At 43.0% G+C, this 24,218-nt stretch overlaps 4 protein-coding genes across 7 annotated transcripts; 2 read left to right on the top strand and 2 right to left on the bottom strand.

Annotated features, from left to right (window-relative positions):
• The first annotated feature begins 29 nt into the window (after positions 1–29).
• BCIN_11g03410 (hypothetical protein) lies at positions 30–3,775 on the top strand. The gene is made up of 7 exons (XM_024695954.1): positions 30–218; positions 286–318; positions 376–466; positions 541–2,637; positions 2,683–2,968; positions 3,021–3,136; positions 3,189–3,775. The coding sequence occupies exons 1-7, from the start codon at positions 147–149 to the stop codon at positions 3,518–3,520; spliced, it is 3,027 nt and encodes a 1,008-aa protein (XP_024551756.1). The 5' UTR covers positions 30–146; the 3' UTR covers positions 3,521–3,775.
• A 1,021-nt stretch (positions 3,776–4,796) lies between these two features.
• Positions 4,797–9,341, top strand: BCIN_11g03400 (hypothetical protein). The gene has a single exon (XM_001556818.2). It carries the CDS (start codon positions 5,198–5,200, stop codon positions 8,348–8,350), a length of 3,153 nt encoding a protein of 1,050 aa, XP_001556868.2. The 5' UTR covers positions 4,797–5,197; the 3' UTR covers positions 8,351–9,341.
• Positions 9,342–10,736: 1,395 nt separating this feature from the next.
• Positions 10,737–15,665, bottom strand: BCIN_11g03390 (hypothetical protein). Of its 2 annotated transcripts, XM_024695952.1 has the most exons (15): positions 13,923–15,665; positions 13,743–13,867; positions 13,611–13,691; positions 13,251–13,556; positions 13,179–13,196; positions 13,043–13,123; positions 12,967–12,991; positions 12,862–12,916; positions 12,775–12,805; positions 12,677–12,726; positions 12,399–12,611; positions 12,310–12,349; positions 12,179–12,251; positions 11,923–12,128; positions 10,737–11,869 (listed from the first exon to the last, which is right to left on the bottom strand). In XM_024695952.1, the coding sequence occupies exons 1-15, from the start codon at positions 14,902–14,904 to the stop codon at positions 10,910–10,912; spliced, it is 3,246 nt and encodes a 1,081-aa protein (XP_024551755.1). In that variant the 5' UTR covers positions 14,905–15,665; the 3' UTR covers positions 10,737–10,909. The 2 variants fall into 2 exon arrangements, with proteins under 2 accessions (XP_024551755.1, XP_024551754.1); XM_024695953.1 differs by having other exon boundaries at positions 12,862–12,991.
• A 1,741-nt stretch (positions 15,666–17,406) lies between these two features.
• BCIN_11g03380 (hypothetical protein) lies at positions 17,407–23,597 on the bottom strand. Of its 3 annotated transcripts, XM_024695949.1 has the most exons (13): positions 23,376–23,597; positions 23,240–23,324; positions 22,869–23,034; positions 22,788–22,814; positions 22,656–22,737; positions 22,059–22,470; positions 21,242–21,995; positions 19,810–21,160; positions 19,038–19,385; positions 18,467–18,973; positions 18,302–18,414; positions 17,998–18,234; positions 17,407–17,896 (listed from the first exon to the last, which is right to left on the bottom strand). In XM_024695949.1, exons 1-13 carry the CDS (start codon positions 23,495–23,497, stop codon positions 17,742–17,744), a joined length of 4,359 nt encoding a protein of 1,452 aa, XP_024551751.1. In that variant the 5' UTR covers positions 23,498–23,597; the 3' UTR covers positions 17,407–17,741. The 3 variants fall into 3 exon arrangements, with proteins under 3 accessions (XP_024551751.1, XP_024551752.1, XP_024551753.1); XM_024695950.1 differs by having other exon boundaries at positions 18,302–18,973; XM_024695951.1 differs by having other exon boundaries at positions 17,998–18,414.
• Positions 23,598–24,218: the final 621 nt, after the last annotated feature.

Below are 24,218 nucleotides of genomic sequence, written 5' to 3'. Positions count from 1 at the left end.
TTGTTCCAAGGCCGAAGCTTCAATTTGTTGATGCGAGGATTTGAGGATTTGCTCCGTTCATACAACACAGTACAATATCAACATTCAACAACTTGTACTCTACTTCTTCTTATCTCTTTCCGTTTCCACATATCACATTGTAAAATATGGCGCCCATGTCAACGCGCAATTCTACAATGAACAATCATACAAATGGATTGAATGTACCCAGGTCTCAGGTAAATATTAATATTAATAGCTTGAATTACACAGGAGATGAAGCTGACTTGAAGTTTCCCTTTCTAGAACCATCGCGAAGGAAGTTGGCAAATGATAGCTGTAAGCTTCTTAGGAATGTAATCCAGAATGTTCAAGAATGCTAATCCTTACGCGCAGACGGAATCAAGATTTGAAAGAGAACTTTCTGAAGACCCTTCTTCTTATGATGGAATGTCGCGCTATGGAGAAGAGCAGGAGCAAGAGCAAGGTCAGTAACTCTTGTGAATTTCAATGATGTTTATGCGCCTTGCATCTCCTAACTTCTCTGATTGACAGCTATAGTTGAATATGAAAAACCAGCTATGATAGAAAGTCCTGGAGAAACAGAGGCCGTCTTATACCCCCTTCAAGATGCTGCGAATCGAGTCGGAAATGAGGTGGAGAAGTTTGCGGAATTTCTCGATGGCTACAATCCTTTAAGGGTGACAGATGGGGATGAGAGACGAGAGATGGCATTCGATTTGATTGAGCTTTATCATAAAACTGCTCTCGATACATTAGACCGTTTACGAGATCGCCATGAATCCGAACGCCGAAGAATGGAAGGTTTGAGTTGGAGGAAGAAGATGAGAGGTTTCAAAATCACGCAAGATAATGATGAAGTGGATATGGAGAACTCGGATGAGGAGGAAGAGTTTATAACAAATTCCAGAACGACAGTGAAGGATTTGATTAGATGGGAGCAGGAGGCGCAAACTTGGGACCTTTTGAGAAGATTGGCACACTTGCGATTTCCCGGACCAGATAACGGGAAAGAATTCGAGCCTCAACAAACGCCTTTAAATCAGTATTCGAGTGAACGGGAAGCTTGGGATCGTTTTCTACAAACAGATAATCTAGCACTGGAACGAAAGACTGTGCTTCGATGGCTTCAGGATACGGCTGAGGAATCAGGAGAAGAAATTGATGTTTTAGTGCAGGATTTACAGCAAAACGCGGAGAGGGGAGATATTATTGCGCATGGTTGGCTACACACAAGGGCAGCTATCAAGCTCCAGAAAAATCAACACTCCTGGCCTCGAACTGTCGACCTCAATTCCCATGAAACCCAGAAAATGATGTGGAATGCATCCAAAACTGAGCCCCTAGTCACCCAGCTGGATCCTGATTCAGTAACCCGTCAAGGCCGAAAGTTGGAGGTACAAGACGAATATTTCGAGCGCGCCATTTGGTTGGGGTGTTATGAAATGTTGCGCCGAGGCAGGAGTCCAGCTGAAATCAGAGAGTGGTGCATGGACCGAACCGAAGTATGGAGAGCAGTCAGCATGTCTGGACTACCGGATGAAAAGTCATTGGAAGATGACGAAGAAGAGGACATCGCATCGGGTGCTCTTTGGCGACGCATGTGTTTCGCACTTGCACAAAAGGGCGGTAATGATGAGTACGAGCGGGCAGTATATGGCATTCTCTCTGGCGATATCTCGAGTGTTGAACCTGTGTGTCAATCATGGGATGACTTAATCTTCACACATTACAATGCCTTGTTGAGAACACAATTCGATAAGTACATTCAATCGGGGCCACAGGTATTGATGAATGGAACTTTGGGCTTTGGAGCACTTGACGCTGTTGTACTTCATGGAGATAACGCGGTTGCTGGGAAGCGACTGGTAGAAAGCTTGAAGAAAGATTCTCGAACTGCAGGGGAAAGCTCACAGCCAATGAAATTGCTTCAAGGTGTGCTGATTGGAGAGCAATTTGCGGACTTCATTTATCAACAAGGTCTGGCACTATCAAAATTTGCGAACGCCGAGACCACCTCAAACTTAATACCTCGAACGAATGAACAACCTAAAGACCAGGACATTACCAATTATGTCGATTTGGGCGACCACGACAGTTTACGAGTATTCACTCACGCTATCCTCATTTTCAGAGGCCTCGGGCTAGACTTGGGTGGTGTACTTAAGGAGTCAGTCATTGAGAACGTGATCGTTGCGTACATTAGTTTCTTGCGTCTTGCTAATAAAGGGGAACTCATACCTCTATACTGTTCTCAACTCTCCGGAGCAAGAAGATACGCCACACTTAGTCGCACTTTGATTGATATTACAGATCATGAACAACGAGTCACCCAAATCAGATTGATGAGAGAGCTTGGATTGGATGTTCAACAATTCGTGAATTACCAGTCAAGATTCCTTCTCTCAGACCATCCTGATGGAGCTAAGGATTATCCTTCACCTAAGGAGTTCCAGTTGTTGACAGATGATGGCAAAGGAAACAAGACAATAGAGAAGGACTTTATGGGACAGGATTCCGAGACACTCGATAGGATTGACCTTCTGCTTATTAGAAGTTTAGAGTGGTATCTACTTGTGGACGGGCTTTGGTCTGAGACATTCATGGTTGGCCGGATGCTATATCAACGGTTTTATAGTAAGTTTTCACATTTAGGTTTCTCATACAATACTGATTTGTTAGAAAATATGCATCTTTCTGCCGCCTTCACGTTATCCCAAAGAATTTCAAGTTCTGAAATCGCATTGAGTAAAACTCGAGCATTATTGGGCGAGAGCCTCGATTTCCAAGGTCTGGATTCGGAAGACAACGAAGATCTGACTGAAGTCCTCGATGGCTCAGCAGACAAAAAGAGATACCTTAAAAAGTATATGGTAGAGCAAGCAAAGAGCTTTCGAGAACTCGAAACATTGGCCTTGACTTTGGATCGGATAGAGAGCGTATGGGGTCTATATTATCTCATGCAAGAGTGAGTTACTTGGTATCTAAGACCAATTCTATTGCTAACATTCTTGCAACAGGGCCAATGATGTTGAAGAAATCAAAAACTTCAAGCGGGCCTTAAGCCAAAGTCTTCCAACCACTAAGCTTTGTGCAGACCCGTTGCTCAATGGATGGCTGACAACAAGTCTACAAGGTAAGCAGATCTCGTTAATCGATACCAAAAAAATATTAACAATTCTCCATAGATCAACCTGAATTTGCAAAATTACGAGAAACATATCTTCCTGAGACCATTTTGGCTTGGATCGCAACATTACAGATGGCCGGACCTATGTTGACACGTGAATACTTGATGGTCTCTATGGATTTAGCTACGATTATTGCTGCTGAAGATTCCGATCTATTGGAGCTCTTCTCAAAAACGGGAAGAATGCCAGAGCTTGTGAATGCTCTCGCCTCATCAAGCAAAGAACTTCTCGTCATGTCAAGCAAGAGCAAGAGAAGCACGACATCGAAAAATAGCAAGAAAATGAAGGAAAGAGGGTGGACGACGGATTTGTGGAACGTGAAGCCATAGATATTTGTATGATATGATAATATATGGTTTGGGGGTAAAGACTCTCATTAGGTCTCTATTATGAGAGTTGAAATGGGAGGTTGATTGACATCAGGATGGATTGGGTGGGATAGAAGGCTAGGCGGGCACCCCTGTTGCGATTGATATTTAATGGCTTCATATCAACCTACCATTGTTGAGATGAGAGTAAATGGTCGACGGGATTTAAAATTGGGAGAAAGGATGACTTGCAAATTATAATGGTTGGTGTGTACAATATGAATACTATACTAGGTATTTACAAAGTAGGTGTTCACAAATCGATTCATTTATTTATGTTTATCTTGATATTACCAAGCATTTATGTTTCCTATCGCAGCATTTGATAGATGCTCGGGTAGGGACTTGATTGGATCTCGTACTGAGAAACAAAACAAAACAAACAAAACTAACAGTTGGTCCAACGTTTCGTGTCAAGGTATTGGCAATCTATCAAGTACTGGTGTATTGCTTCTGCGTTTCTTGACCTATCGGATGCGTAGAATCGTTCGTATAGCGTAGTTTATGTAGTCTTGGAAGGATGGGGAATGGCTGATTTGGGTTTGGCGGGTGGTTTGGTTGTGGGTTGTGGTTGTGGGTTGTGGTTGTGGTTGTGGTTTGGTAGGTAAGGTAAGGTAAGGTAAGGTAAGGTAAAGTATGGATGGTATGGGGGTTTTGTTGCATTGAGTTGGGAATTGGGAGGGCTGCGCAAATATGGGTTGTGTTTTTATTTTGGGTTGGTTGGGCTGAGATGAGATGAGATGAGGTGAGATGAGTGTAGTGATGTAGTGATGTAGTGATGTAGGTGGTAATGTGGGAAGAGGAGAAAGGGAACTTGGTGGTGGGTACTTGTGGTAGTGGTAGTGATAGTGGTAGTGTAGTGTAGTGTTGTGTTGTGTTGGCTGGTAGAGGGATAGATAGATGCTGGTTATAGTTTGTGCGTGAGATCTATGTACCTACCTATCACGATCACATGGTGAGGTGGCCGAGGGAAGAGGGAGAGATCGAGGCAGTGATATCGCAGGTCGTAGATGTATGTATGTGTGTTTGTATGCAAGCTGAGGCATAGGAGGCTGAGAGATGGAAAGAGGGAGAGGGGAAACAGTGGTGAGTAAGTAGTACTTTTTATCTGTGTTTTATTAATAACTGTGTTTTAAATGTATATTACTTGTATTTCAACTGTATTTCAACTGTATTTCAACTGTATTTCAACTATATTTATATATACAAGGTTACTACTATCCTTCTCTCACTCCACGATCCACAATACCTCAGTAACTTATAAATCGTTCCAATTCTGGGGTAAAGACGAATGAATGACATCGATGCCCTTTGCATCATTCACTCCCTCTTCCGCCATCGCAATCCAACCTTTTCCCTCCTCCGTAGTATTATCACTCCAAGACCTCTCCCCTCTCCTCTCCTCCCCTCCACCCCTCCTCCCCTCCTCCCCTTCTCCCCGTCCGTCTCCCTCTTCCCTCGTAACCATCGCCCCGTCTTCCCTCGCATGTTGGGGGCCATAGCTTATTCAGTTAAACGCGATCCCGTGGCTAACAATTAACCTAAACCAAAGTAGCTCTTACCCTAAAACTACCTAATTCCCTTGTACAACAAAATAGAAATTAGGATGGCGACAACATCTTACATTCAATCTCGATCATGTCAACAGTGTCATCTAGTTTATCTTCAGTTGTAGCAGGTCAAGGTAATTTTGGTCATTTTCACATCAATCGATTTGTTGACACCGATATCGTTAATGCGACCGAGCTCCATTCTAAAATACAACCACCCAACGCGAATCAAGTTAGTAAATTCGCTCTCGACATCACATCCACCACGAAGAATTCGATGGCACAATCATCGCGCCCTGCGTCGGGTCAGAATACCACGGATCTCACACCTACAGTTGCTCCTGGTAAAACAATACAGAAAGATCAGTCAACGTCCTCGCCGAGGGGCGGTTTCGGCGCGTTGCCATTGGAGTTGGTGGAATTGAATTCGAACCAGGCTACCGATGGAGTTCTAGGTCCCAATAAAGACGGCAGGGTTCGGAATCCCGTCCCATCCAAGCTAAAAGGCAAGACCGATAATAAAAAGGGCAACTTCGGTGTGATGCATATGGGAGCTAGTACGCCAGGAAAGAAAGAGGCACCAGGGAAGGATGCTTCAGCTGAACGTGATGCTGCAGCAAGAAGGACGAGCGAGAATACCGCGTCACGAGCGAAAGCTGCTGCCAATGAAAAATATGCTCCTCCGAAGAAGAGGGGACTCGAGGCGGCGAAAAATGAAGGTGGGAATCGCGCGTCGCCGTTTGCTTCACGAGATGATCACAAACAACGTGCGAGGCCGCTAACTCCGGATGAGACTAAATACGAGCAAGCGCGATTGTTGACATTATTAAGAAGCATCAATCCAGTTACTGTTGTCGATCAGGTTTGTAAAGCAGTGGCATATTTTGGGGGTATACCTGGTGCACCACCACCAGAAGATGGTATCTTTCCTGAAAGTGCGAATACTAGAGAGACTGGAGCATTATTTATAGGATGGCTGGCAGAAATATTTCCCGATCTTTCGGCCAACCCTGAACCACCACCAATACCAAGGCCACAAGAACCACCATCTGCCAAGGGAAAGAGGGGTCGTGGAAGACCACCGAGAGATTCGAAAGGTCCAGAGAATGGCACATCCGAAGCGCCTGGTCCCGCAAACGGTTTTGGATTCGGCCCTGCTGTTCAAGCTCCAACTTGGGGATTGCCTCAATCCGTAGCTCTAGTTAATACTGCACCCCCGATGGCAGCTCCACCAATACCGGTAACAGCAGCAGCGGCACCACTTCCATCAGCGGCAATGGCGAGTCCAAGCTTTAGTCGACCAATTCAGGCAGAGTCAGATCGACCAGCCACTCCCCTCAAGGGAAAAATCGATAATCATGCTCCTGATACCGAATCTACAAGCAAGCGAAGAAGAGGTAGACCTAAAGGCTCAAGAAACAAGGGAAAGGAAGTACCAGCGGGGATTGAGAATCCTGGGGGATCGAATAATGTCGATACTACTATAGCAGATCCAGCACCATCGGAACAAAATGTCCAGCAAAAACCCGCAGCAGTTGCAAAGATGGTAGCTGATAAGCCCGTTTCTACGAAGGAATCACCAATTGTCCCAGTGACAGACGCAAACAATAAAAATGGCCAGCCACAACTCACATACTCGGCAGAACATTGGAACCCAGACTCGAATAATAACCATAATCATACTTCTTCAATTCTCCCACCAGATCAATATAGCCCCGAGGAACGTGCCGTTATCGAAGCATTTCAAACACCTGCAGAAGGCCCTACTGGTTTCAATTCGACCCAAGGAACACCTGTAAACAACGGCACCCCCACAACTGGCGGCACAAAACGAAAGCGTGGTCCCAATAAGCCTAAAACTGTTCCAATGACTGCATCTCAAAACATGTCAGGATCGCAATCACAAACTAGTCATACTTCAAAGAACATCAGTCCTCTACCCGCGCCTGCTGAAATTCCCGTCGTGCAAAAAGATACCTCCACTGTGCAATGGGAATCCGTACCTCCAATGGTTGAAACTCTTGTCCCACCACCTCCTAAACGGCAGCGAAAGCCAAAGGTTCCTGGAACCAATGGTCCTTCCACTGGCAAAAAACCCGGTTCATCGGTTGTTAGTAATGCTACACCTCCTATCCCACCAAGTTCTATCCCAGATTCCCCGGCTACTTCAGTACAAAGCATTCAACAGACGCAACAAAATACACCTGTAACTCGACCTGCCGATGGATTGGAAGCTCATTATGCTCGATTTCAACAAGACCTTGGACAACAAAATGGGCGCAGTATTACTCCTACAACTTCAACAATCACACCTCAGGGACGTCAACATCAAAAATCTGCATCGATTCCACAATCAACACCACAACAAATGACCCAGCAAACTCCTCAACAGCCTCAGCAAGTTCAAATGCAACATCAAACCTCACAGCAAGGCCATCCACGCGATGATCAGACTCAAAAAATGACACAAAATGTTCCGAGAAACGCTTCGAATAGTTATTTCCCCAATCATGGTGGTACTAATTATGTCTCACAATATTCCTCAAATCCGCAAGCAAACCAACGATATAGCGCTCACCAACCATCGCCTCAGATGGGCAACAGCTACCGAGCTGCTACCATGACCCAAGCCTCGCCACAATTTGCACATGCCGAAAATTCTTACCGGACAGCTAGTCCTCACACCATAGCTCAATCATCACCTTCTTTCTCTCAACCTGATACGTCATATCGAACTTCATCTTCCATCGCTAATCCTTCACCAACTTATTCGCAACCCGAAGCATCTTATAACCCTCGCACAACTTCTATTGCTACTGCAACTCCATCCTACTCCCAACCTGATTACAAACCTTCCGCTTTGAATCAAACCTCCTCCTATACTCGTGCAACCCCAACCACTCATCAACAACAATCTTATAACCAATACGCAGATCCTTCTTACATTGATCTTCCCACTCTCGACCTTCCTACCTTGGGTCATACATCCGCGTCTGCTTATGGTCAAACGAACATGAATAGTTTAGGTGGTGGCAGTTCGAGAAGTAATGCAAATACAAACAGTATTTATGGTACGAGCTCTGGATTGGGCAACGCATTTGATGGGGGCGCGAATGATTTATTAAGGAATAATAGGGCAGGAAGTGGAAGTTACGGGGCAGGTGGTAGTGCAGGTGGTTTTGATGGGGGCGAGGAAATGAGGCAGAGGTTAATGAAGGGTATGTTGGGAAGAGACAGATGAGAATTTCATCCGCAAAACAATTCTTCCTGGCGAGAAGTTGATTTGCCATGAAATTTCGGGGATGAGTGGATGACAAGCCTACTCATGATCGATCATTAACGACATATTCACTGGACTTGAAGATAATACTTCAATAATCTACTTAATACGATGAATCAACGGATCAAATCAGGTTCCCCTTTTAAGCCGAATCTGAAGATCAGTTACGAGAAAGCTGGGAAGGCCCGTTCTCGAATTTTTACCTTTGTTTTGAGAGGGGTTTCGGAATTTGATGATGAATCCTCGTGGTACTTGAGATGGCATGTACGCGGGGTATTTGGTCTGTTGTGAATGGAAAGTGGCACGTACGAAATAGGAAATGTGAAAAAAGACTTTCATTTTGTTCTCTTGGTGTGTACTTGTGCAGATGAAGTCGAAGATTTTGTTTGGGGGATGCGAGATATGTTGGAATGGGATAGGATCTGCTAGGCCGAGATGGCATGGGATGGGAGTGAATGGATATCAAGTACATTTTTTTTTCCTTTACACTGAGTTACATTTGTTTCTTTTGAGATTGGGGGGTTACTCTTTTTTTTTCCGAGGGAATTGGATGATAAAGCAAATGGAATGGAAAGGAATGAAATGGAGGGAGATGGATGGATTGGTGGATATGTGGGTGGTACTGTGGGTGCTTAAAGGGACATTTATTAAAGCAGTAATGATACCATTTTGATTTCGTGCATATTGCCTGTCGAACTTGTTTCGTCTGCTTTACCTGCGGTGTTTTTGATTTGTCTCGTTTTGATACGCTTTGATTTGGGTGTTGAGATGTGTTCTGTTGGGGTTTCTGGAGTGGAGTGATGGGGGAATTATGAAGGAACTATTTGAGTGGGATATTTGAAGGAATTTGATCACAAGATGAGGGAGAAGATCTAAGAAGAGGGGGCGAGAGAAAGTGCTAGAAGGGTGTTAGATAGCTACTGTTGGTTATAATATAGTTCAGTGAGTATCATATTCGCATTTATTACTTACTTGCCTTTTTTTTTTACTTTCTTTCTTTTTCTTTCTTTCGTCACTTGTGGGGTTGAAGGTATGTTTGGAGTATACTTGCATTGTTTTTTTTTATTTGTTTTTGTCTTTTTTGTTGAAAAAAGCTGGGGGTTTCTAATGTCTAGAGTAGGCAGTGGGTTGAGAAGTAGGTTTGAGGGTTAGTTAGGTTGTGGGAAACGGGGGAGGCGGTTGGACTATTAGAGTGGAGGTGGATGGGTATAGATATGAGAGGGGTGCTGAGGGGATCTTGGGGATGAAGAGGAGGGGGTGGGAGGAAGGGGGAAGGGGGAAGATCATGGAGAATGGAGAATGGAGAATGGAGAATGGAGAATGGAGAATGGAGAATGGGAAGATGAAAGGGGACAGAAAATGCAATTCGCTACGGCGCTTAGGTGGAGTATCACATAGCCGAGCGCACATAGCATCGTACAAGATTGAACATTTCCCAGTTTAGGGCGCAGAAGGCATCATTAGTAGTGAGATACTTCTCACATATAGTTCCTAAAAGAGACACCTGTGGTATTGGGAAAGATCTCATACGCTGACGAATTCGACAAATACATTTCCACTTCACTATCAGGTTCACATATATCACGCAGTATCAATTGCATTGTTGATTGAAAAGGAATGGCCATTTTCTTCTTCATATCCTGATACTGGTATGATAGGTATGAAACTAGCTACTTTTCGCTTGCGTCCTTGTCATCGTCCAAGGAAATAAAATGAATACTAATATTGATCATGATAAAATTTTGCTGTAAGAAAAGATAACTGGGGTCATGATAATGAGATGGTGCTATTTGTGATCTTGATGTGAAAGGGGGATTCCAGATTTCCATCCATGTATTCGTCCATCCTAGCTGAGAAGTTGTCTTGTGTCGTTGAATATAAGTGACATTCTCGGTGCGGAATATCAGATGTCGAGATGAAAGCAAGGGCTTCGAGCAAAGGTCGATAAACGTCGTTGATAATAGCAGCTGTTCTTAGCATGGAGCAAAAATTGTTGCTAATACAGCGAAAATGCCGAGTAGTTGATGCGATGGAGGTGGATCTTGGGATATGGTGACGCGAGGTGAATTTTGATGAAAGCAAGGGGATAAAACTTTTGGTGGGGAGCGTTTGAATATATTAAATTTGCAATTTTGTTCGAAAGTTCTCGGGAATGGACTGAAATCTCTGCAACGAATGTGTCGATAGAAGCCAATTAGATCCGAAATTTGAATTTCTTAGGTATAGTTGACGGAAATGCTGATGAGAAAAAGTGCTGGGGACAAAAAGAAGCATTTGCTGAGATGCTGCGAGGATGATGTGGAATCGGTGTTTTGTGGGAGGTCCAGATCCTCCATGTATTCGGCGATGAATCCAGCAGTAATCTCGTGATCATTGTGAGAATATAATCGAGGAGTGCAGTCATAGTGGATTTCTTTGCAAAACTGCTACGCGATGGTCGTTAGAATAATAGCAAGGATCATGTCCACATTAGAATTACGAAAATTCATAATCGTTGTCGGCAGTTCCATTTATACCTCTTTACTCATTGCTGAGAGCCTCAAAAAGAGCCGCGTCGTCGGAATCTATTTCGGATGCGTTTGGCTCTGGGCCCGCCTTGTCAGTTTCCATCGGTTCATCTGCACCACCCTCTTCTGCGTATTCTTCCTGTCCTGGATTATGATACACCCCCGATCCTGCCATATTGACATCACTTTCCTCAAGTAGGGCCAGAATTTCCGGTGTATCGAGGGCTCTGTAATCCGCAACGATGTCAATAGGATTGCCATTCTCATCCTCAATAACACGCCCCAATGCCGACATTTGACCATGATCACCAAGAACCTTGCTAGTTCCTACAATCAAAGCATTCTTTTTCAATTGCGTCAATGCAAGACGTATGTCAGCGCTGCGTCTCACGACTTCTCTCCGAAAATGCGTCTCTTTTGGTTGCCCGATCCGATAGATTCGAGCGTTCGCCTGCATTTCTATTGCCTGGTTCCACCATAGGTCAACCATGATTGCTCTGTTAGCACAAGTTATATTAAGCCCAACACCTCCAACCTTCAAGCCCATAATCATAACGGTGACTTCTTTCATGTTCTCGAACGAATCCAGAGCATTTGCACGATTTCTCTTGCTCATATCACCAGTGTAATATACGAAATGAAAGTTGTCTTCTTCGAGCATCATGCCAATGAGAAGGATCATAGCCTTCCACTGAACAAAGATAATAGTTTTATCCAATCTTGTTCCTTTTCTCCACTCCAGAAGCAGTTTTCGAATAGATGCTAACTTTGTACTTTGTGGTAAGGCAGATTTTCCAGCATCTACATCTTCTAACCATTCCGATCGAGCTCCTAGAGGAGGTACATACCTCAATACGTCTCTCCCTTTTTTCTGTTTAGATGATCTTTCTTTTGGGGTGCCGCTGACATTTTTGAGACGGTCGAATTCGAATGTTCCTTCGCATAAGGCCGCTGGGCATTTCATTTTACCATCCTTATCATGATAAGTAATTTGAAGGGCGGGAATAATTTTGCAATTGAACTTACATCAACCTGTTCTGTGGCAGCTTGGGTGGTACAATAATTATCAATGCACAATCTGCAGAAGATATGACGATTCTTGCAAGTACGAACTTGCTGCGCATCATCAATTTCTATCTCATCGCAAATGCCACATGCATCTGTATCTTGAAACTTGAAAGATTTGGGACTCTCGCGCCCACATTCCAGATCTCTGATCCACAGATCAATTCCTGGGAATCATTAGAAATGAAAGGTAAAAGCGTATGAAGGGAATACTTACGATGGTGTAACTGGGGATCTGCACCATTCATTTTCTTTTGGATTTCCTTGAGCTCCTTGATATGGAACATAATCTATTAGGTGTAAGTTTAGAATATCTTTTGTGTTGATAATAATCACAGGGAGAATAACCTTCATTTGCGGTTCAATGATCAGGGGATGCGCAGTAAATCTTAATGTCAGGTCAGTGAAAAGCTTCAAGAGTACAATTCGAAGCTTACTGTCGGAGCCGAAGAAGAGCAACAATAGAATACTGCATCTTTTTCCGCGGATCATCATTTTTGAATGCTTCAGTCACGAGTTCGCGGAATCGCTGCTCAACTGCTTGATAAAGTATTTCAGTTGCCTGGTTAAACAATATCAAGTCATTTTTCTTCGTGAAAGGAGGAAGTTCCACAATTTCTCTCCCAAGTATTTTATCGGTCATTGTTCGTCTATTGTGAAGTTAGTCATGAATAATATCTAAGTTTAAAAGACTCCTTAATTAAATTTTGCTCACCTTAGGATGATGCGGCCTAGAACTTCATTAATTCTCTCGTCACATCTTTTCTATTGTATTTATTAGAAGGTAAATAGAAACAAAGAGGGGTGACAAACATTGTTTTCTTCGCAGAACTCGCGTGTGAACCTGTACAGTTGTTAGTTCTAGTGTCATAATGTCTACCACCGAGCGACTTGACTTGCATGGAGAGGTCTGTGATTGTCGGATCTTTTAAGAACCTAAAGTAGGGGTACAATTCTGCTCTCAAATCAATCATTGGAGTATAGAGACAGAAGGAAGAACATCACCTTCTCGTCGGTTCATCATTGGTGTCTATAACGTTAGTATGTTAAAACCTCTTGGGTCGAAGGTGAAGTATCTTACTCCGCTCATGGCCCATCTATGTTGACCTAATAAAGCATTTGCTGCATGGCTTGTGCGGACAGCCTCATTTTTTATGTTTTGCTGCGCATGTCAGCTGCGTAATGACTATTGTTCGAAGCGATCATGAAGTACATACTGCTTCATCAAGAACCACCTGTAGGCTATGTCAACCAATGTAATAAAAGTGTATTCCGGCACATGAACCTACTCGATACCAGGAAATCTTATGCAAAAGTCCACCTTGCTTCTCGCGGTGTTTATCTACCCAGTCTTCAACCGCTTTTGGATTCATCGGTGCTTTGTTACCCTTGCTCGTGGCTTCTTTTCTCAATCTTCGCAAAATCGTCTCTGGTGGCCAAGGGCAACTGATTCTCAACTGGGTATAGGAAGCGAGTACGATGTCTGCACCCATTAAGTTCGCCTTTGTGGGACCTGAGCCTGCTTTATAAGCAACAACATTCTGGTACTTGTCTTCCTCCAAATGTTTCCCGATCTCAGATTGCCATTGATCGATCTGATTCGAGTTAGAACATGCCAAAACTTTCATGCAGCATGGATCAAGACTCACAATGCAAGCAGGACAAACGATCAGAGTAGGTCCAATCTTCTTTTTGACAGCACCTTTAGGTCTCGGATTCGCGACAATTGCCTTACATGAACTTTAGCGTTTGACAAGTATATATCGATATTCTTGACTTACCGCTAGCACTTCAATGGTTTTACCCAGTCCCATGGCGTCTGCGACAATTCCCCCTTTGGGTTCCTCTTTGGAAAACTCCCGACTCATCATCCAGTGAACACCGATGAGCTGGTGATGCCATAAAGCTGCACTCTAAAGTTAGCTAACATGTGTGTGAAACAGAAACGTTACGCCACTCACGAGTTTTCATGCCTTTAAGCAGCCATGTTGTTTTGTGAAGACTTTTGTCATTCTCAAGATGTATAAGCTTGATCTTACCAAGTCCAAAGCTTTCACTCGCAACTTTCAGTGAATTGGGATCTCCTCGACAATCTCCGGATAAATTGAGGTTGGATAATAACTTGAACCATTCGCTCTTGTTGGATACATCAAGAAATTGAGTTGGTGCTCTATCACGCTCGGAATTCTTCCCCGCAAGAGGATCGTGATTCATCATGCTTTGTATTTTGTCCTCAGCTCCATCTTGTGCAAAGGTCCGGCGACTTTGTGACTTGGTTGATTTGAGTTTTGTATTTTTTGGGCGATTGAACCATTCCTCTGAATTTCTGGCTGGTTTCTGACGAAGGATCTTCGTTGCCTTTGTCTTGTTTCGAGATGTTGAGACTTGCGCAGCTACAAAAAAGCTGTCTTCATTGTTATCATTGTCACTGGATCCACACTCTTCTGATTCTTCGAAATCATTTCCATCGTTGGAAGGAAATTCTACTGAATTTTTATTCATTTGTGGTCTAGAGAGATTGGGCTGGCCACGAGAAGCCTGGCGGTTGTCTTGTACATATTTGTGGCGCTTTGAAGGACTGCAAATGTCATTTGCCGACGGAAATTCGTCCGAACCAGAAGCTTCATGCTTAGGTGGAACATCGAACTTGTCTTCTTCTTCATCCTCCAAACTCCCATAATAAGGCCGTGGTCGCTTCCAAGGTGTCCGAGGTGTAGAGCCTGCGCGGGATGCAGACCATGCGGCTGCATCGCTTTCCCTCAAATCATCCTCTTCAGCCTTGGTTGGTGTTTCCAAAATTTTCTCTCTGGCAGAGACTGTCTTTGGTGTTCTCGGGGACATTGTTGCAGATTTTGCAAAAGGCTCAGAGCCTGCCATATTCTCGGGATCAGATGGAGTTGCAGGTGCTGTGGCATACCTGCCCTCTGACTGGATTTCGTCCATGATTTTAATGTGCCTAATTGCGCACAAAGATGACGACAAAGGTTACAACGATGAATAGATCAGTGATCGTAGGAGTTTTTCGAGGAACAATTTCGAGTGCGGCTGAAAACACGAGGTTATACAGTGATAATTGAAAAGATCGGGATAGAAAAAGTGTGATATAGAGATAGAAGACCAGAGGAATCTGTTCTTTCAAGCTCAGAGAGGTTTCGATCTGAGTAATCTGTTTTTCTCATTCGCTGAGTTGATGGAAGTTCTCTTTTTGTAAGATAGAGTGGAGGTTGGATTGTAGGTAAGAAGTGAGATCGAAAGTTGATAGATTGAAGGTTTATAGATTTGGAGATTGAAGAGGACTCGAGAAGATAACACTAGTCTCCTAAATCGAGGCGGCAGATATCAGAAAGCGAATATCGTCCTTCGAAAATCAAAAGTGAAGTGAAAATACTCTAAACTCTCCTCAGTGTAGCTGCTCTCGAGATATTTTGTTTTGTTCACGCACAGTATGGATAGTGAGTAATTATCTTCGCATTCACAACAGCCGCAGTGAAAGCAAGAGGCTCTTCCTGAAGATCGGGGGTGTGATCATGAATATGCGTTTTTGGGCAGGAATTGGGACGCAGACCTCGAATCTGAACTTCCAACTTCAATTCGCAGGTGTGCATAACTATTCGCTTGGTTTCCACACCAGCCCAGCAACCAAATGACATCATGGTAAAGTCATTTACCCTTAAGCAAGAGCGTCTCGAGAGCTCCATCGTATCATGGTAAGAGAGCAGATGCACCCGCCACTTCACTCCAATACATCAATATACCCAAAAGACCATGAGAATTTCGAGACGAAGTTAGTAGCTGCCTCATTGTGCCCAAGTACCTTTGGATTAACAAGCGGAAAAGCATTCTGAATTCATGAAGATGTTCACAGAACTATATTCACAGTGTATTCACAGAACGAGATGATATGAGTGCAAAACATGATGAGACGAGTGCAATCGGATGATCAATCATAAACATGAATGATGTTGAAGTTCACAGTCACATTGAGGTCCGTGCTTACCCTACTCAAACCTCACTCGACATCAAATTTGATAGATCTCACTCATCTCTTATTAATTATGCACCTCGCACGCGAAATATTGGCTTGCCAGATGTTCTATTCTCACATCTCATATTCAACTAAATACACTTCGTTAAGGACTTCGTCTCCTTTTCCGGAATTTCCAAGTATAATACTCATTCATGACTTCTCCAAATAATTCTCAACCCTGCTTTAGAAAGATTAACATTAGGTTAGTAGGTTGCCGAATTGGATTTACTTCTTTCGTGACATGAGTTTGAGATAGTTGATTGGGCCACGCAAATTCAACCCCCCAATTTCTTAACAATGCTGCCGCTTTCCATCAATCTTCCCTTTGCACAAAATCGTGACAACGAATTTAAACGTTGAGAAAACAATTCCATGCAGTTGAGGGCTATAGCCACTAGATGAGGAGATACAGAAAGGGTACAAGTTACATCCCCCTGTTGCCCCAATGATTCTGTTATGCACACTTCCGCAATCGAGGCTAAATATAAATTAATACCGTTGCAAGAACAATTTGCCCTCTATCACTCTGCAATATTATCACATCTTAACTTTGAATATACATTCGTTTGTAACCCCGTCTTCCTTCAAATCTTTCCTTCCAGCATTGTCTCTTTACTACACCATCATATCTTTCCTCTCACAAGCTATGCTTGCTCACTTCTATCCTACTCTCTAATTTCAATGCAAATCTTGTATTAATTTATATACACCACGTAGTAAAGTACTATATGAATATTCTCAAAGTAACATAAGTTCGATTCCCATCTATGATATGCAATATATATCATGTGACCGGCAAAAATTTATTTGCTTTTAGACGGTATTTTATCTAAGACTCCCAAATACAACCATAATTATCGATTCTTTTCAATCTCCCGACTTCCGTCTTCAATTCAACTAAGTTTACAAGTATAAAACTTGATATGATAATCCAGAAGAGCACCCTGAAAAGTATGGCATAAGACTAAACGAAGCTGTCTCAATTGCCTCGTCAGAATATTCTAAATACCAGTCAGCAATTGCTAGTATAAATATTTCAATAGATTCTGCCTCTTTAGATTGATTGTTATTGATATCCATAAGGTGGAACCTGGCTAATGTACTCAGGCTCCTTCTTCGCATACGTATTCGATTTACAAGTTGGCAGTTTATGTGTGGTGAGTGTGGTACCAACATTGTAATGGACAGTGGGAAGAATCTAAAAAGGTGAAGACGCAAAGTAGTCAAAGTAGTGAGTGGATTTCTGTATTCAAATTCCGTCCATCGAATCATGTCTAAGAATCATTGTTCATGACTCAAAGTCGCAAATGCTGGTGAAAGATCAAAACACCATATGGCTCACTATGTGGTGTTGAGATGCTTTCGACCCCACCCTGGACTACGCTTTTCAAATATGGAAGATGATTCTTATCAATCGATGGAAGATTTCATTATTCATCACAAATCATAATCGCTCCTTCATGCTCAATTCTGAGGACTAGAAATCTCAATAAATCAAGCCCAACTTCCAAGAAACGCCGATTTTATTGACAAATTCACGTAAAGCCACCGCAACGATGAAATAGTGTCGATGCAAATCAAGTCCCACCTCTCCACTCTCTCCATTCCCACGATCTATCATCTCCTCGCTCCGATAAAATTCTTTCGTCAAAAGCGGAGGCTTGAAATCAAGTACAAATAAATGCACCCTTGTAGATTTCGGGTCACCCATGAATATACCTCTAAAGCTCTTCGCTCATCATAGATCCCTCCCTCACATAACCTGATATAAATTCAACCTCAAACTTCCTCCGCAAGCTTCCGTCTCATTACCTGAACAGACCATATCACACCCTGTAGTGCTTGGTAATGTGCCTGATTGAAGTGTTGCGCCTGCGTTGATATATGACCCGCAATAGCATTCGTCTCCTAAATTTCATGGTGGACATTAGCACTCACTCTAACCTAGTCGTACTATAACAACAGAAACAACGCGTTCCTATCCTACAACCAAGATAAGATATACTCACCATATTCAACTCCAAAGTAAGTCCATCCCTCACAGGCCATAGAACATGCCTCAATACTGTTATTCATCCCCGGAATTGGATTTTCCAAACCACTTAAAGCGCGACCCGTTGTGGATTCATTATAGCACCCTAAATAATTCCAGCCCTTTAAATTCATAACTGTGATTGTTTCCGATGGAGCTGGTGTTGGTACTGGGATAGTACCGTTGAATTGGTATATGTTGAGTCTAGAGCCACCTATTGTGTATGTATTAGTGGATATGTTTCTGTAGAGGGAATTTGATGGAAAATATGGTAATATAACCTCCACAGTATTCACCAGAATCTCCAGCGCACAACATATCACATCCATTAACACTCGGGATGGTACTTTCTTGGAGAACCGAACCGGCATTGATGGTCGCACCACAGTAGCATCTACAAAGATTTAGCTAGGATTTGCAGGGAATGAGTAACAGAGCAGGCTAACTCATTAGAATACTCCATTCCGAAATATTCAAAAGCCGAGCAGCTCGATTGGCAGGACTCTATTGTGAATCCTCCGATAGGAATTGCGGGCCGCAGACTAGAGAGAGCACGACCTGTGGTCGCTTCACTGTAACATCCTAGATAGTTATAGCCGGGAAGACTCGTTACCGTGATGGGCCCTGTGGGTGTAGGAATTGCTGGTGTTGTTGAATTCGCTGAAGTTGTTGATATTGTTAAGGATGTTGACGTTGTTGGAGATGTCGAGGACGACAAAGTTGATGTGGAAATTGATGTAGTGCTCTGCGTCGTAAAATTTGAAGGAGTACCACTTAAGCTTGTACTAGTCGAAATCATAGATTGCGAAGAAGAAGTTGCTGTGCTCAGCATATACACATCAATTTTTCCTGGTCCACCGCAGTATTCTTTATTATTACCCTTACAAAGCATGGAGCATCCATTGTTACTTGGAGTGCTGCTAGTCTGGTTGATCGAGCCGACGCCCAATACACTAGAAGATCGACAAGTCAGTATTTCCATGGCAGATTTTGAAGGCAAACTGGAATAATACTCACTTTCCGCAATAGCACTCATTCGAATACTCCATACCAAAGTATGAAAATCCTTTGCAAGCGGTCTCACAAAATTCAATTGTAAATCCTGTAGATGGTGCTTGAGGGCTCAAACCACCCAAAGCACGACCAGTTGTGGCTTCACTATAACATCCCAAGTAATTGTAATTACTAACGCTACTGACTGTCTTCGGTCCATACAATGCTGGATCAGATCCAGCCACATATTCTGCAGGGTTATAGAAAACGGAAATATAGCCAGTTCCCCCGCATCCATCGGTCGGGTCACCCGGGCAAGCAAAATTACACAGTGCATTAGTAAGATCCTGTGAGGCCAACGGTGGTGGAGTACTGCAAGATTGAGAAGTCAGCATTTCATACTAGAACAATCTGAATTTTGAAGATCCTTGGAAGATCCTCTAGTGTTTGACTTGAGGGGACTTCTCGTAGGTGATCCCCTAAAGGGCCATGATTTGATCTAGCGCTCTCGCTTATGAACACGCTAAACCCAATCTCGATCCTCGAGGATCATTCAAACAATGTCCAGGTGCTACTTAGAGCTCGCAGATAGCATTTGAGGGGATTTGACAGAACGCGAAGATTTTTGTCATTAAGATTACTTCAAGGGCAGATTTCAAAGGAAAATGAAGCACATGAAGAAATCGAAACGTGAATGCTACATAAAGAAACGGATCGAGTATACAGAATAAAATACAAAGATGAAGGATAGCAAATGTAGGCAGACTGAAGGAGTGAGTGAGTCTTTGAAACTTACTTGCCGCACCAACATTGGCTAGTATATTCTGTACCAGCAAAGCTGTATTGTGCGAGTCCATAACATGCTTCTTGGCACATATTATTACTATTTGCAGTGACGTTAGGTGTATACCCTTGATTGGGGAATAGGCGTGGTCCAATAGTAGATTCTCGAAAACATCCAAGATAGTTGTAGATTGTTTGACCAGTAGTAGAATTTACAGGGCCAACCTTCTTCGAGATGACAGTTCCAGTGATTTCAACAACGTGAACTCCCCAGTTGACATCGTCTGTATTTAAAGTCCAAGTATTGTTAAGCAAAAGGTCTGGCTTATTGTATTGCACCACATTCGCTGAGAAAATGACGGTTCCATACGCACAATCATTGACAGCTATCTGCTGTGATTCGTGCAATTCCGTGGGGTCACTTATGTGAAAGACGCCATTTGGTGGTTTACTCTTACTGATCTCTAATGATGAGCCCCCAACATTACAAATTCGTATCTGCTGGGAAGATGAGCTTCCAGGTGCTACTTTACCAAAGTCCATAATAAGGTTGGCTTGGGGAAGCCATCCACCTTCGCCATTGCTAATCGAAAAATTGGTTATTGGAGCCGTTGAAGCAATACCCTCAAGAATAATGTTAACTGTACCTCCATCTGACCAGACTTGCCAATAGGAATTATATGATCCGGTTCCATTAGTTGGTTTAAAGGAAGATTGTATAGATATCTGAGAGCTAGGGGCGATTTGACTTCCAATTTCCGGAAGACCTACTGCACTGAAGTAACCAAACCCCAAATCCCATGTCCCACCCATCACGGTGCTGTTAATGAAGGTTGGACTATCATCCAACTCGTCCGCAGTATATGCATACCCCATGATTGTCATAGGCATCAACCCTTTGTTTGATATTGTAAAGATAGCTGATTGGGGATTTATATCACTTCCATTTGTGATGATAATTCCGCCATAATCCACTGTAGTCGGTGCAATAGCTAGAAAAGGCTTCGAGGACACCTCTGTACCAGTCAAACTTATTGGATAAAGAGTAGCGAAGCCGGCGACAGCATTTGTCGTTAAAATCGTCAGCGGTGTGCTTTTTATTCCCGGAGATACATTTCCAAAGGATGTATTCGCCGTAGCTCCAATTTGAACATTGGACAAGTCCCAGGTGACAGGAAATGTGAATGTGGCCCCGGCTTTCAAGGGACCTGATGGCAACGTTGAATTGTCGACGGAGAAATACCCATTCCCAACGGTTGCACCATCTATTGAAGTGATAGCAATAATTGCAGTACAATTGACAGTCTGGACAGACTTATTCCCAAGCGCAACGATGCCAAAATCAATTGGAGAAGTACAATTTACTAAACAACGATTAGCATACAGTACTGTTTCATTTTAAATAACCAGACAGAAGAGTTATTCAAGAAAAGAGCAAGACCCACGAGGAAGATTAACAGGAGCTCCGAGACAATAAAGAACGCCGTTTGAATCTGTTGTATATACTCGACCATTTCCGAAAGCTGGACGCTGGAATTTGTTTGCGCCTCCTATTTGCGGTAACTTTATTTCCTGTAAAACGCCATTCTGAGGTACTGCATACCACGCACGGAGGCCAGCATCAGGGTCTGTCATCCAAAGAATCGCTGTACCGATTTGGTTATTAAAGCTGGTAATAGTTGGGATTCCAACTCCAACACGACCTGCGGAGATCTCATTCGTTTGACCAACTTTCGAAAATTGGGGAAGACCACTAGATGTGAATGTGAGCTGATAGACTGATGTTGCCAAACCAACTGGAGTACAATAGATGAAGCCCCCCTCAAGGGGATAAGAGCCGCATGCACCAAATACGGCAGCACTCGTGACGATTGTTTGCAAGATATTATCTGTTTGTCCAGGTCCTAGCTTATATCCACCAAGGTTATTTGCATTGAGGATATATATTTTTCCATTTTTACCAGCAGTAACGGCCATTTTGTCTACACCTGTACCTTTGAATACCGTCGGATCAAGTAGAACAATGCCTCCACTGCCAAAATCTTGATCACCAGCATCCATGTTCTGATAGTCGTAAGGCTGGAAGTAATCCGATACGGATATTAACCCCGCGGTATCCAACGCTAGGTTGATAGTTGCTTCTCCGAGTGTTTGACAACCGCTCGAACCTGAAGCTGGTGTCCCTTGGTTTTGATGAGCCTAGGGAATACCGTCAGTTATCATTTGGCATTTAGTAACTTCTGGTCAACATGGCATACTTACGCCACCATTGCCAGATACAAGGAAAATCCTAGCTCCATCGGTTGCTAATCCCATTCCACTCATCCATATACCACCTTCTCCACCCCCACCTCCCTGAAGCAAAACATTTGTTTGAGGAACTAGTGGTCCACTTTCAACCGCCCAGTTTGTGATAATCTTGGCTTTGCTCACATCGATGCCCATTACAAGACCGGTGTAATTGAATAGATCACAATGGCCCCCAAAGGAGCCATATACCACACTTCCAACTTGTGTCAATGAAGGGCGTTGTAGAATAACACCTCCTATAAAATACTTTTGGGGGGCATTGTCTGCGATTGCGCCGTCGATAAGTATGGGGTAAGAATCCACATCAAGTAAAGTACTGATATTGACTGCATGAAAGTAATAAACACCATTTGCTGTTCCAGTACTGCAAGATCATAGAGTCAGTATCGTTTGTCAAAGGTATCCGAAGCCAAATGAGGAGAATGATGAATTGATACTATAAGGAGAAGGGAAAATAATAAATAGAATGATACAAAAAAATAGAACGTGAAATTGGGGAACGGAATTAGACAATAGATATATTGACATTGGTAAACCATTTATACCTACTTTCCTGGAACTCTATAGTTTGGTATATAAGTTTTGGAAAAGAAATATGCTATATCAGTGGCGGGGTCGATGGTTGGTGTGCCTGTAACTTAATTAGTGGTGGAACATGGCAAAGACATAACTCTTATCTACCTATGATACCGATGTAATTGGGAATATCTTGAAACACGTCAGCTTGGTGGAATCCAATCATTATTTCACATTCAGACTTGCCTGTACATCCTATTTCAGATTGTAAGAAAGGAGTGTGAACCTGTCTTGAGCTTATGAGAACTCCTGTCTCAGCATTAAGAGTTCTGATATAATTTTGGTTAGATGCAAGAAATAGCAGTTGAGGGCCGCCTGTAAGTGGTGTATAAGTCAATGGTTTAGCATAGAACTATCTTCGTCAGCAGTTGTTCATGCACTTCTCGAAATCATCCGATGCCCGGAGAAGGCATTTTCAAATCACAAATGCAGTGATCCAAATCATGTAGAACTCAACGCTTCAAGAGCTCTTAGACAGTTGGTCTGTCCGTGTTTCTCGTAGAATATCTTGACCTTCAATCTTGAGATCTGAATGGAACAATGATGGCATTACTAACCTGTTCTTGGTAATTGAAAGCGACTTTCCACAGCTGGCCAAATGATGAACTATCAATAATTCCCGGGTCCATGTTATGATTAGTCCTAATTATTGTTCAGCATCCTCCTCTTGTATATGGGAGGAAAACTACTTACAAATATCCAGTTTGCTGAAAATCTGCATCTCTATATTCGTCGGTAAATGAAAGACCTTGGATTAGGACAACATTCAAGATCACCGTAAGAAGTACGATAATACAAGAAGAAGGCAATACCATGTTGATGGGACTTCTTGAGAGATTTAGGATATACGACGAGAATCGAAAGGATTTGGTTCATGCGAAAGAAAATGTGCAATAGCATGAAATGATGACATCCAGAGATTGGCGAACCATGATATAATGGAATCAAGTAGAGAAATTTATAATTCAGACTCTTCTTCCGATCATAATATTGCAGAAGTAAGTGTGGATTATTCCTTGAAAATGTGAAAGACAGGTAATGCGGGGGGCAAACCTGACTAACCTGGCCGAATTTGACCATCCCCGCTCAAGAACGAGATAATGAGAGATAGAGGGCAATTTCCAGAACTAGAGAAGGAGCGAGCCATGCAAACAGGAATAGGCAAGAACGCAAAGCGCCGGCCATGTCTTCGTAACTTCCATTGCAGAAGGCTATCTGCATTGGCGTCTGTGAGATCTAAAGCACACCCGAAGCAGAATCTGAACTCTGCATGTGAACATGAGCCACAATGAATATAGATCCTCTAGATCCTCAAATGGCAAGTGCATCTATTGAGAACTTTCCCAGCAACAAAACATCTCATTCTTAGCAAATATGTTCTCCATGGTTTCTCAAAAACGATTTGGTACGGTGTAGACAAATCAAAGTCAACAGACTTTCTAGAAACTAAAGATTATGTTGAAAAGCAGCCATGCCAGATGAACCCAAAGACTTCGCATAGTACTACATCCAAAAAAGTCTTCCATGTCGTGAACT

Source organism: Botrytis cinerea, chromosome 11, assembly GCF_000143535.2.
Source record: "Botrytis cinerea B05.10 chromosome 11, complete sequence".
Lineage (NCBI taxonomy): Eukaryota > Fungi > Ascomycota > Leotiomycetes > Helotiales > Sclerotiniaceae > Botrytis > Botrytis cinerea.
The sequence above is the reverse complement of the archived record's forward strand: the minus strand, read 5'-3'. Positions and strand labels throughout refer to the sequence as shown.

Bases quoted from the DNA above. Each gene is read 5' to 3' on its own strand.
- BCIN_11g03410 (XM_024695954.1), top strand. From the start codon at position 147: ATGGCGCCCATGTCAACGCGCAATTCTACAATGAACAATCATACAAAT. The intron at 219-285 runs GTAAATATTAAT...TTCCCTTTCTAG, and splicing joins TGAATGTACCCAGGTCTCAG to AACCATCGCGAAGGAAGTTG. The intron at 2,638-2,682 runs GTAAGTTTTCAC...CTGATTTGTTAG, and splicing joins GCTATATCAACGGTTTTATA to AAAATATGCATCTTTCTGCC.
- BCIN_11g03400 (XM_001556818.2), top strand. From the start codon at position 5,198: ATGTCAACAGTGTCATCTAGTTTATCTTCAGTTGTAGCAGGTCAAGGT.
- BCIN_11g03390 (XM_024695952.1), bottom strand. From the start codon at position 14,904: ATGGACGAAATCCAGTCAGAGGGCAGGTATGCCACAGCACCTGCAACT. The intron at 13,557-13,610 runs GTGAGTCTTGAT...AACTCGAATCAG, and splicing joins TCGTTTGTCCTGCTTGCATT to ATCGATCAATGGCAATCTGA. The intron at 12,727-12,774 runs GTTTGTCACCCC...TAAATACAATAG, and splicing joins AGTTCTGCGAAGAAAACAAT to AAAAGATGTGACGAGAGAAT.
- BCIN_11g03380 (XM_024695949.1), bottom strand. From the start codon at position 23,497: ATGGTATTGCCTTCTTCTTGTATTATCGTACTTCTTACGGTGATCTTG. The intron at 22,815-22,868 runs GCAAGTCTGAAT...ACGTGTTTCAAG, and splicing joins ATCTGAAATAGGATGTACAG to ATATTCCCAATTACATCGGT. The intron at 18,974-19,037 runs GTGAGTATTATT...TCGATCTTCTAG, and splicing joins AATGAGTGCTATTGCGGAAA to TGTATTGGGCGTCGGCTCGA.